This window comes from Capricornis sumatraensis, chromosome 10, assembly GCF_032405125.1.
Source record: "Capricornis sumatraensis isolate serow.1 chromosome 10, serow.2, whole genome shotgun sequence".
In the NCBI taxonomy this organism is placed as follows: domain Eukaryota; kingdom Metazoa; phylum Chordata; class Mammalia; order Artiodactyla; family Bovidae; genus Capricornis; species Capricornis sumatraensis.
Genome location: NC_091078.1, coordinates 77907453 through 77920287, shown reverse-complemented (window position 1 = coordinate 77920287; position 12835 = coordinate 77907453). Strand labels below are relative to the sequence as shown.

General features: G+C 40.2%; 1 protein-coding gene across 1 annotated transcript in view; it reads right to left on the bottom strand.

Annotated features, from left to right (window-relative positions):
- Nucleotides 1-12835, bottom strand: part of FRMD4B (FERM domain containing 4B) — a 198742-nt gene that overhangs the window by 127164 nt on the left and 58743 nt on the right. The window contains exons 3-4 of the mRNA XM_068981787.1: nt 12510-12604; nt 1237-1329 (exon numbers count right to left, since the gene is read on the bottom strand). Coding sequence (XP_068837888.1) covers nt 1237-1329; nt 12510-12604 — 188 coding nt within the window. The remainder of the gene's footprint in view (nt 1-1236; nt 1330-12509; nt 12605-12835) is intronic.

Sequence of the window (12835 nt, the reverse complement as noted above, 5' to 3'; positions counted from 1 at the left end):
TTACTGAATAAGGAGCAGCCTCCATCCTCAATCACCATCAATTCATATTAAAACACAAACAAAAAGGTAGGACAATCAGGACACCTTATTATGACACTTTTGGACTGCATGGAGCATAAGGAGGTTAAAAAAAAGTGTTCGTGGAAACTGACATGATTTTATCAGGTAATCAGTCATTGTATAACCACCCTCCTCCCCAAAGAAAGACATGAAGCCTCTACCAACATGTCATAAAACAACTATAGTCCAACATCCAAAAAATAACATAAGCTTAGAATACAGGTCCATTCTTCAGGTTAATCTAGCTTTATGAAAACACACTTAGATTTATGGGAAATCTTCTACCTTAGCTTATTTTATCGTATTTGGCTTCAGATCAAGAAAACAAATTTATTATGAAAATATATCAAATTCAGGATAGTGGCGAGGGGCTAGTACCTAAGAAGAGGTTCTCAGAAAAACTGGTAACATTTTATTTCTTAAGCTGGCTACAGGAACACGGGCATTACTCTTTATAACATTTTATTATCTTTAATGTGAAAAAATATTTCTATCATTGGCCAACTATAAGAAAATACTGATTTAATGGAATACATCCATGTCAGGAGAAAATAACTGAGGCCCATATGTATGGTTAAGTGATCTGCCCAAGCAGAGTTCAGAGAACAAATCAAGAATTCCTTCCCAGCAGTCGCTCTTCAAAAAATCAAAATGTAGATTTCTGCATTAAGGTAATTCTTTCCATGAGCAGTTGTTTGCATTTTATTGCCTATTCCAATTAAGGTGTGAAACTGTATAAAATTCAATTATTTCCACAGTCTCTAGAAAACATACATACACAATATATAAAATAGTGTTTGTATATTTCAAATTATAAAAATCTAGAAGTATGTTGAGTCAAAAGCAGGTTATATATTGAAATATATAACATGTTTTTTAGCTTCACATAGATTCAAGAGCCTTTGGAAACTAAAGGAAGGTGAGTCTATCCTTCATCTTCAAAGGAAAACAGTTCTACACATATCTATGGTAACGCGTTCTCCAGACTAAGATAGCAGAGAATCTCTTTAACTCGTTCTCCAGACTAAGATGGCAGAGAATCTCTTTCACATAATATTTTTTTTGACAGGTCTCTTCTTTTTTTAAATTCTTTATCTCTGATCACCAAGAATTTTTTTTTCTCTTAAAAAAAAAAAAAGACCCCAGGGGATGGTGGACGTGTCTCTGGATACATACCTCACAGAGAAGCACAAGATGGTTGGGCCTGGTTTCTTGGGTAAATCGTGGTCAAGGACTCGGTGGTCTAGCTGAAGCCAGTTCTGCTGACCCCTGTAAGAGTAAAACAAGGAAAAAGGATTGCACGGAAAGCCAGAGCAAGTTTCAGGAAGCACTGTGTTGGCAGAGCGGTGGGGTAACAGTTACACTCACATATGGATGGCAGGAGTGTAACCTGTTACCACCAGTAATGGGGTCAACGGAGCAATTTCTATCAAGATTATAAAAGCACCTGCCTCTGGACCAGCATTTTCATTTCTGGGAGTTAATCCAGATAAAATCACACATGTGGAAAATGGGCCATGTATAAAGCTACTCACTGCAGCACTGTTTGTAGCAGCAAAAAGGATCAAAACAACCTAAGCATCCAACAGGATATTGTTTAAAAAAAATGAATATAAACAGCAATGAAATACTATGCAGCCACACAAAAGATCGGAAGTATCTTTACTAACTTATTGTGAATGATTTTTAAAATACACTGTTAAGTGAAAATGAAAGAGGTATAACGAGTATAATATATTGCCATTATTTTAACTAAAAAAAGAATACCTAGACATATCTGTATTTATATTATAGAAATAACTCTGAGAGTGCATCATAAAATGGACAAGAAACTGAAAACACTGGTTGCCTTTGAGGTAAAAACTAAATTTTTATTAACTACAAAATCAGAAAGATTTTAGATAATCAAGAAGGGAAAAACTTTTGTTTTAATGAAAAAGGACAAACACAGATAACAATACTACAGCTTTTATTTAAGAAATATGGAGTTGAAACACTAGTATATCCTCGAGTGTGAAGTCAAGTGGGCCTTAGGAAGCATTACTCTGAACAAAGCTAGTGGAAGTGACGGAATTTCAGCTGAGCTATTAAAACCCTAAAAGATGATGCTGTTAAAGTGCTGTCCTCAATATGCCAGCAAACAAACAAACAAAAAATATGCCAGCAAACATGGAAAACTCAGTAGTGGCCACAGAACTAGAAAAAATGAGTTTTCATTCCAATTCCAAACAAGGACAGTGCCAAAGAATGTTCAAACCACCATATAATCACGCTCATCTCACATGCTAACAAGGTAATGCTCAAAATCCTTCAAGCTGGGCATCAACAGTACGTGAACTGAGAACTTCCAGATGTACAAGCTAGATTTAGAAAAGGCAGAGGAACCAGAGATCAAATTGTCAACATCCACTGGATCATAGGAAAAAGCAAGAGAATTTTAGAAAAGCATCTACTTCTGCTTCATTGACTATGCTAAAGCCTTGAAAGTCTTTGACTGTGTGGATCACAACAGACTGTGGAAAATTCTTAGGTGGGAATACAGGACCACTTTACCTATTTAATGAGAAACCAGTATGCAGGACAAGAAGCAACAGTTAGAACTGGACATGGAACAACAGACTGGTTCCCAACTGAGAAAGGAATATGACAAGGCTGTATATTTTTATCCTGTTTATTTAATTTATATGATGAGTACATGATGTGAAATGCCTGGGCCGTATGAAGCTGGAATCAAGATTGTTGGGAGAAAAATAAACAACCTCAGATACGCAGATGACACCACCCTAATGGCAGAAAGTGAAGAGGAAATAAAGACCCTCTTGAAGGTGAACGTGAAAGATGAGAGTGAAAAAGCTGGCTTACAACTCAGCACTCAAAAAAGCTAAGATCACGGCATCCAGTACCATCACTGCATGGCAAATAGAGGAGAAAAAATGGAAATAATGGCAGATTTTATTTTCTTGGGCTCCAAAATCACTGAGGATGGTGATTGTAGGCATGGAATTAAAAGACGCGTTTTCCTTAGGAGGAAAGCTGTGAGAAATCTAGACAGCATTAAAAAGCACACATATCACTTTGCCAACAAAGATCTGTTTGATCAAAGCTATGATTTCTCCAGTAGTCGTGTATGGATGTGAGAACTGCACCATAAAGAAAGCTGAGTGCTGAAGAATCAATGCTTTCCAACCGTGGTGCTGAAGAAGACTCTTGAGGGTCCCTTGGATTGCAAGGAAATCAAACCAGTCAATCCTAAAGGAAATCAACCCAGAATATTCATTGGAAGGACTGATGCTGAAACTCCAATACTTAGGCCACCTGTTGCAAAGAGGCGATTCACTGGAAAAGACTTTGATGCTGGGAGAGATTGAGGGCAGGAGGAGGAGGGGGAGACAGAGGATGCAATGGTTGGATGGCATTACTGACTCAATGGAGATGAATTTGAACAAACTCCAGGAGATAGTGAAGGACAGGGAAGCCTGGCTTGCTGCAGTCCATGGGGTCGCAAAGAGAGGTGGACATGACTTAGTGACTGAACAACAAGACTAGTATATATAGAACAGATAACTAATAAGAACCTAGTGAATAGCAGAAGGAACTCTATTCAATACTCTGTAATGACCTATATGGGAAGAGAATCTAAAGACGAGTAGATATATATGTATGTACTATTGACTCACTTTGTTTACAGCGGGAAACTAAAATAACATTGTAAATCACCTATACATCAAAAAAATTAATTAAAAAATTAAAATATAGGGTCAAATACTCTCTGGGAGCTGTTTTTGGGTACATATTATGGACTTCCTACTATTTAACCATGTATCTGACGATTCATTCAAGGGCTTCACTAAATTCATTGGCATAAACATTCTCCTGAAATTGTGACCTGAGGGATGGAAGACACTGTGGCTGGAGATTGTTTACATGACTTTCCCACCAGTTGATCCATTTAAGATTGCAAATTCCCAGAGGGCAGAGACTTCATTTGTTTGCTTAGGCAAAACTTCATGCTGATAGTGGTGTATGTTGTGTCAAATTATAACAAAACTGATAATGATTCAGGAGATATTTTCCAATCTATTTTGGTCTTTGAATAAATAATGTCTTTTTAAAAATCAGAAAATTCTAAGCTATATTTATTATAAGTATTTAGGAAATGGAGGTAAGAATAATAATAATGATGATAATAATAGCAGCTAATTTTTATTGAGCAAGTACTTAGTGCCAACCAGCTTGGTACTTTTAAAAAATATTAATACTACATTTTACAGTAAGTCTGCAAAAAAATTATCAGAACTAGGATATGAACCCAGACTTTGAATACAGGAGAAAGTGAGATTAGGGGAGTGAATCAGCTTTCCTAACTTTCGGCTTGATCTTGTCACTTACTATGTTTTTTATTATTATTATTTATTTTATCACAAGTTTTAATATTGGGTAAAAAGTGTGTCTTTATTTTTGATATTACTAGATGAGGCTTCTGATAACTGTCTCTAGTTTTCCTTCAAGGAATATTATTAAGATAAATAAGCTGATAGAAATGACATAATAGAAGATTCATAGAATTACTGCTTTTGTGGGTAAAAAATATACAAGGACTGAGGTGTGTGTGTGTGTGTGTGTGTGTGTGTGCGTGTGTGTGTGTGTGTTAATCACTACAGTCATGTCCAGCTCTTTTTCAACCACATGGACTGTATAGCCTGCCAGGTTCCTTTGTCTATGGGACTCTCTAGAGAAGAATATTGGAGTGGGTTGCCATTTCCTTCTCCCAGGGATCTTCTGAACCCAGGGATCAACCCTGGTCTACCTGCATTGTAGGAGGATTCTTCACCATTGAGCCACTTGGGAAGCCCCATGATTCAGGTTAACATGCTACTTTCTAGTCTCTGAGACTAAAATGAGATCAAAAAGCACTTTATCTTTATAACCTGCTTTTCTCAAATTTTTCCATCAGCAAATGGGACAGATCTAATCAATTTATCAAAAAAGCTGAATCTACACATTTCATCTCTATTACCTGTGATAGACCACTTTGAAACCACAATCACAGAAAACTAAACAATCTGATGACATGAACCACAGTCAATGAAACTATGAGCCGTGCCGTGTAGGGCCACCCAAGATGGACCGGTCATGGTAGAGAGTTCTGACAAACTGTGGTCCAATGGAGAAGGGAATGGCAAACCACTTCAGTATTCTTGCCTGAGAACTCCATGAACAGCATGAAAAGGCAAAAAGATAGGACACTGAAAGATGATCTCCCCAGGTCAGTAGGTGCCCAATATGCTACTGGAGATCAGTGGAGAAATAACTCTAGAAAGAATGAAGAGACAGAGCCAAAGCAAAAACAACACCCAGTTGTGGATGTGACTGGTGATGGAAGTAAAGTCTGATGTGATAAAGAGCAATACTGCATAGGAACCTGGAATGTCAGGTCCATGAATCAAGGCAAACTGGAAGTGGTCAAACAGGAGATGGCAAGAGGGAACATCAACATTTTAGGAATCAACGAACTAAAATGGACTGGAATGGGTGAATTTAACTCAGATGACCATTATACTTACTACTGTGGCAAGAGTCCCTTAGAAGAAATGCAGTAGCTATTATAGTCAACAAAATAATCTGAAATGCAGTACTTGGATGCACCTCTCAAAAACGACAGAATGATCTCTGTTCGTTTCCAAGGCAAACCATTCAATATCACCGTAAACTAAGTCTATGCCCCGACCAGTAATGCTGAAGAAGCTGAAGTTGAACAGTTCTATGAAAACCTACAAGACCTTCTAGAACTAACACCCAAAAAAGATGTCCTTTTCATTATAGGGGACTGGAATGCAAAAGTACGAAGTCAAGAAATACCTGGAGTAACAGGCAAATTTGGCCTTGGAGTACAGAATGAAGCAAGGCAAAGGTGAACAGAGTTTTGCCAAGAGAACGCACAGGTCATAGCAAACAGCCTCTTCCAACAACACAAGAGAAGACTCTACACATGGACATCACCAGATGGTCAACACCAAAATCAGACTGATTATATTCTTTGCAGCCAAAGATGGAGAAGCTCTATACAGTCAGCAAAAACAAGACCGGGAGCTGACTGTCGCGCAGATCATGAACTCCTTATTGCCCAATTCAGACTTATATTGAAGAAAGTAGGGAAAACCACTAGACCATTCAGGTATGACCTAAATCAAATCCCTTATGATTATACAGTGGAACTAAGAAATAGATTCAAGGGATTAGATCTGATAGAGTATCTGAAGAACTATGGACAGAGGTTCCTGACATTGTACAGGAGGCAGGGATCAAGACCATCCCCAAGAAAAAGAAATGCAAAAAGGCAAAATGGTTATGTAAGGAGGTCTTACAAATAGCTGAGAAAAGAAGAGAAGCGAAAGGCAAAGAAGAAAAGGAAAGATAAACCCATTTGAATGCAGAGTTCCAAATAATAGCATGGAGATAAGAAAGCCTTCCTCAGTGATTAATGCAAAGAAATAGAGCAAAACAATAGAATGGGAAAGACTAGAGATCTCTTCAAGAAAATGAGAGATACCAAGGCAATATTTCATGCAAAGATGAGCACAATAAAGGACAGAAATGGTATGGACCTAACAGAAGCAGAAGGTATTAAGAAGAGGTGGCAAGAATACACAGAAGAACTGTACAAAAAAGATCTTCACGACCCAGATAATCATGATGGTGTGATCACTCACCTAGAGCCAGACATCCTAGAATGTGAAGTCAAGTGGGCCCTAGGAAGCATCACTACAAACAAAGCTAGTGGAGGTAATGGAATTTCAAATGAGCTATTTCAAATCCTAAAAGATGATGCTGTGAAAGTGCTGCACTCAGCATGTCAGCAAATATGGAAAACTCAGCAGTGGCCACAGGTCTGGAAAAGATCAGTTTTCACTCCAATCCCAAAGAAAGGCAATGCCAAAGAATGCTCAAACTACCGCACTACTGTATTCATCTCACACGCTAGCAATGTAATGCTCAAAATTCTCCAAGCCAGGCTTCAACAGTATGTGAACTGTGAACTTTCAGATGTTGAAGCTGGATTTAGAAAAGGCAGAGGAACCAGTGATCGAATTGCCAACATCTGTTGGATCATTGAAAAATCCAAGAGACTTAAAAGAAAAACATCTACTTCTGCTTTATTGACTATGCCAAAACCTTTGACTGTGTGGATCACAACAAACTGTGGAAAATTCTGAGATGGGAATACCAAACCACCTGACCTGCCTCTTGAGAAATCTGTATGCAGGTCAGGAAGCAACAGTTAGAACTGGACATGGAACAATAGACTGGTTCCAAATCAAGAAAGGAGTACGTCAAGGCTGTATACTGTCACCCTGCTTATTTAACTTATATGCAGAGTGAAAGTGAAGTGAAGTTGCTCATTCATGTCCAGCTCTTTGCGACCCCGTGGACTGTAGCCTGTCAGGCTCCTCTGTCCATGGGATTCTCCACACAAGAATACTGGAGTGGGTTGCCATTTCCTTCTCCAGGGGATCTTCCCAACCCAGGGATCGAACCTGGGTCTCCTGCATTGCAGGCAGATGCTTTATCTTCTGAGCCACCAGGGAAGCCATCATGAGAAACGCTGGGCTGGGTGAAACACAAGCTGGAATCAAGATTGCTGGGAGAAATATCAATAACCTCAGATATGCAGATGATACCACCCCTATGGCAGAAATCAATGAAGAACTAAAGAGCCTCTTGATGAAAGTGCAAGAGGAGAGTGAAAAAGTTGGCTTAAAAATCAACATTCAGAAAACTAAGATCTTGGCATCTGGTCCTATCACTTCATGGCAAATAGATGAGGAAATAATGGAAACAATGACAGACTTTATTTTTGGGGTCTCCAAAATCACTATAGATGGTGACTGCAGCCATGATATTAAAAGACGCTTGCTCCTTGGAAGAAAAGTTATGACCAACCTAGACAGCATATTAAAAAGCAGAGACATTACTTTGCCAACAAAGGTCTGTCTAGTCAAAGGTATGCTTCTTCCAGTAGTCATGTATGGATGTGAGAGTTGGACTATAAGAAAGCTGAGCACCAAAGAATTGATGCTTTTGAACTGTGGTGTTGGAGAAGACTCTTGAGAGTCCCTTGGACTGCAAGGAGATCCAACCAGTCCATCCTAAAGGAAATCAGTCCTGAATGTTCATCAGAAGGACTGATGCTGAAGCTGAAACTCCAATACTTTGGCCACCTGATGCAAAAAACTGACTCATTTGAAAAGCATCCCCTGATGCTGGGAAAGGTTGAAGGCGGGAGGAGAAGGGGACAACAGAGGTTGGATGAGATGGCAGGATGGCTTCACCGACTCAATGGACATGAGTTTGAGTAAACTTTGGGAGTTGGCGATGGACAGGGAGGCCTGGCATACTGCAGTCCACGGGGTTGCAAAGAGTCAGACATGACTGAGCGACTGACCTGAACTGAACTGAGACCACTTTGAACCAACTGTCCTTTTAGGCTAGAATTTTACCAGTCAAAGGCCCATCATCTCTGGCCCACTGGATGGAACGGAGATCAAAAATCACAGTTGTGTTGTGAAACCTATTTATTATTTTATAATAAACAAAGCTCATCCAGCAAATCCTTTCAAACAAGGGAAGGAAAAAAAGTTAAGTGGGTTGAAAGGGATGGGAACTGTTATGGCGAACGGAGTGCTGCCTTAGGAGGGTCGTGACTGCCCTCTAGGGGTAAAAAACTCACTCTGCACACAGAACACCAGAAGGAACTCAGCCTGAGCTCAGAAACTCTAACCCTCCCTTTAACAGGATCATGAATTTTTGTTGGTCACCGTCACTACTTTAATTATGTAAGCTCACAACTCCATTTTTCCATTTCTCTTCCTGGCCTGTGGAGTAGGATAGAGACAGTGGCTAGTTTCATTGACAAAATGTCCCCTCAGCTGTGCCTAACTCCATTTGGAGAAGTTCACCGGAGGCAAAGAGCTGATGTGGCATGTAGGCTGGAAAATGCAATTCATTCAGCATCCTGGGAGGGATCCGACTCAGTGGTTTTATGAGGGCGGGGGGAGGGCAGTGCTGAAAGAAAATACTTTCCAAAAATATTTACCAGACAAAGAAAAAGAACTAGGCCTGTGACCAAGACATTCCAAGGAGACACCCTTCAACAGAAGCAATTTTCCAGACTTGTTCCCCAGAAAGGTAGAAATGGCCAATTCCCCCTCCATGCTCCAAAAGCCGAGCTCATACTTCTTCTAAAAATAAACACAGCTAGAGTCAGAAGACACCTTCCAAACTGATCATAATTCAAAAACAGACTCTGTTGTCACTTGCAGGGGAGTATGCAAAGGGCATTTTGGAGCCAGGCTTCTTGGAAAGGCTATAACCAGTGACCTCGTTCACCAAAGGCGATAGCTAGAGGAGGCACTTAAGTGAGACATTTTCTTTTTCCAACAGAGTATTTAAAAAGAGATCATCCCAAGGCACATGAGGTGGAAGGTGGCCCAAGTCGGGAAAGGAAGTCATTCGTATTACATACGCCTCTCTGAAGAGCAGGTCCTAGCCTGAACGCTTGATTTATGCCCCCTCTGGTTATGCTCACCTGAGCTTGGAGCATTCCCCAAAGCCTGCCATGCCTGCCAGCCCTTTTTTCCAGCCTACCACGAACCTCGCAGCCTGGGACATTTGCAAGAGCACAGTCATCAATCATGTCAGTTCCCTGCAAAACAATCTTCAGTGGCCCCAGCATGTCTTCTCCATCTATGTGACTCTCAGGGCTCACCTTTGAGTTAGCCCTTCTTATACCTTAATCCACACTCAGGCCAGTTTCTTCCCCACTGGGCCGTGCTATGTCCATGTATTGACCCTCAAAATGTCTCTTCCCTGGAGCCCTGTCTCCTCTGCCCTCTACTGAAGGTCTTTTTGTCTTCGCTCCTGTGTGGGCTCCCACCCAAGCCCTCGTGCAGCCGCCTTCAGAGCACACCTGCCTGCCGTGACTACAAACAACAGGATGACAGCTTCCTTTCATTGTGTGCCTAGGCTCTAGTATAATAAGGCCCTACTATGAGGCCTTCCAGGCGGGTTCGATTCCTGGGTCGGGAAGATACCCTGCAGGAGGGCATGGCACCCCATTCCAGTATTGTCGCCTAGAGAATCCCACGGACAGAGGAGCATGGCGGGCTACTGTCCATAGGGTTGCAAAGAGCCAGACATGGCTTAGCATGCATGTGTACCCTATAAAGTACTTGTTATTTTGGTGCTATTATTATGTCCACTGTACAGATGAGAAAAGATGAGTGTCAGAGATTTTCAGTCTAAGATACCAAGCTTCTCTGACATCCACCCCCACCTCCCTCTCCACCTTATCTTGTACCACTTTGCCTCTTACTATTCAAGTCAAACTGGCTTTTTCTTTCTCAAAAATAAAAAAATTTTTAAACCCTCAAAATTAAAAAAAAAAAAAGTCAATCTTATTCTCACCTGAGAGTTTTTCCACTGGCTTTAGTTGGGAATGGCCTCCCTGACTTTTGCAGAATTGGTTCTTGTTTTTTATTATATGTCACCTTTCAGAAGCCATCTTGACTCACTCTCAAACTGACTCCCCTTACCCCCTAGTTTTTCTTGATCCAGGCCTCCTGTTTCACATTCTTCAAAGCACTTGTCATTTCTGGTCTTTTCTCATTTATCTGTTATTTACTTGTTCTGCGGGACCATATATCAGTGCAACATAAACGCCATGAGAGCAAGAATCCTGTCTGTGATGTTCACGGCTGAATCCCTGGGAGCTAGAACAATGTCTGGCGTTCACTGGCACTCAAGAAATACCTGTTAAATGGATACATTACTCTAATACTCATGATTTTAGCCTCTACTTTATGTGATCTCTCCATAAATTATAGCGTTTGTGTACTTATGGTTTTTATCGTATAACTCAGCCATCATGTATTTATGGTTTTAAGTCTTACATTGCTTGGTATGATTCCATTACATACAAACTCAGCCTATATGTATATATTTAATTGCTGATTCACATGAGCTGGTCTTGTCTTTCCAGCTAGAGCCTGTGCTCACTGGATATCTGTATTTCCTAATTCATCCAGCAGAGGATGATCAGAAAAGGTCTCAGACTGTAATTGAATGAGCAGATAATTTTGTGATTCAGATGAGGTGGGCCATATGAAGCATACGTTTCCCCTTTGTTGAACTCTATTCAGGAAACATCCTGAGTCAGAAATCAAAGTTTTAAGGTTTTTCTTCTCCATCTCCTGACAACTCATCTGTCTGGTTTTTGTCCTGCCCAAGTCCTGAGCCCATTGGCATTTTCAAGAGGTCCAGGCTGCATATAATCAGTGTTAAAAACAAATTAACCCCTTCTTGAGATTATTTTCTGCCTGGTTAACCTGAAGAACAGAAAAGCATTTAAACTGGGAGAGTTATGCAAAGAATGCTGGCTAGTTGGCCAATATATTTTGTGTCTGTAACACGTTTTCTTAAATTTTAATATTTGAAGAGTTCTCTGGAAATTATTCCATAAAGAGGAAGAATTCTTTGGATGCATCAAGCTGCCTGTAATGTAGACAAATCAGGCTGCCATAAAGCACACACATACCCACACAGAAAAGAGCCTGTAAGACTAAACACATTTGCTTACATCAAGTTTTAAATTCCTATGAATTCATTTTTATACAGCTGTCTCATTTCAGAGAGGATTTCAGTTGTTGATAAATATATACACCATCCAAGTTTGCATGAAAAAATGTAAGTAAAAGAAAAATATGAGAGTAAGAAGGTAACATAAAATAGACCTAAGTTCAAAAGTTCATCCCGCATTAAAGTATATACATATTTGTTGAGTGTGCCACAAAATTGCCTTTAAAGTTTCTTGCCATGAAGTCCAAACATTCATTCAGTTTTAACAGGAGTGGATGACATTCTAGTATTTCCATCCCTGACAGATAAGCTAAATTAGAAGGCACAATTGCATTCAAAGAAATGTGAAGACAGAATATCATCAAGAAAAATAAGCTCGTTGCAACAAATTTCTAAAGCACTTGGACAATATTTTGAGTTCTTAGAATGGCCAATATTCCTTTTACCTTACTCCTATAGAAAAATCTTGCATTAAAAAAGGTTTAGCTAAGCAGGACGTGGGGTTTCCAAGGTGGATCAGTGGTAAAGATTCCACCTGCCAGGACAGGAGATGCCGGAGACATGAGTTTGATTTCTGGGTCGGGAAGATCCCCTGGAAGAGGAAAGGGGATACTCCAGTATTCTTGCCTGGAAAATTCCATAGACAGAGGAGCTTGGTGGGCTACAGTCTATGGGGTCACAGAGAGTCGGACACAACTTGAGCTCACACGCGAGCAGGACATACTCCAGTTCTTGACGCATCCCGCCACTTTGGCCAATTGTGAGGGATGCATATAGGAAGACCAGACAAAAGGTTAAAGTGTTAAAACACTTACGTGTCATCTGTAAACGTGATTCCAAAGTACTCCTTTTCTTTCAGGTTGAAATGAGAAGCCACGAGATCCAGCAACTCTCTTGATAAAAGCTTGGGCTGTTGAGATATAAACCTGATTAGACACTCTCACTTACTGCTCCCACCTTATTCTCTCCCAAACAGTTTAAAACAGCCTTTGTTTGTCTGTTTTGGATACCTGTGCCTTTCTGTGCTTAGGTTAATCTACTGTAGACCATTCTCTAAGGGCTTGGGAAGGGCAGGAAATGGGAATAGGAGCATCGCTGAGATGATCGCTTTCATATATTTGCAATTCCATCCAGAGCCTTA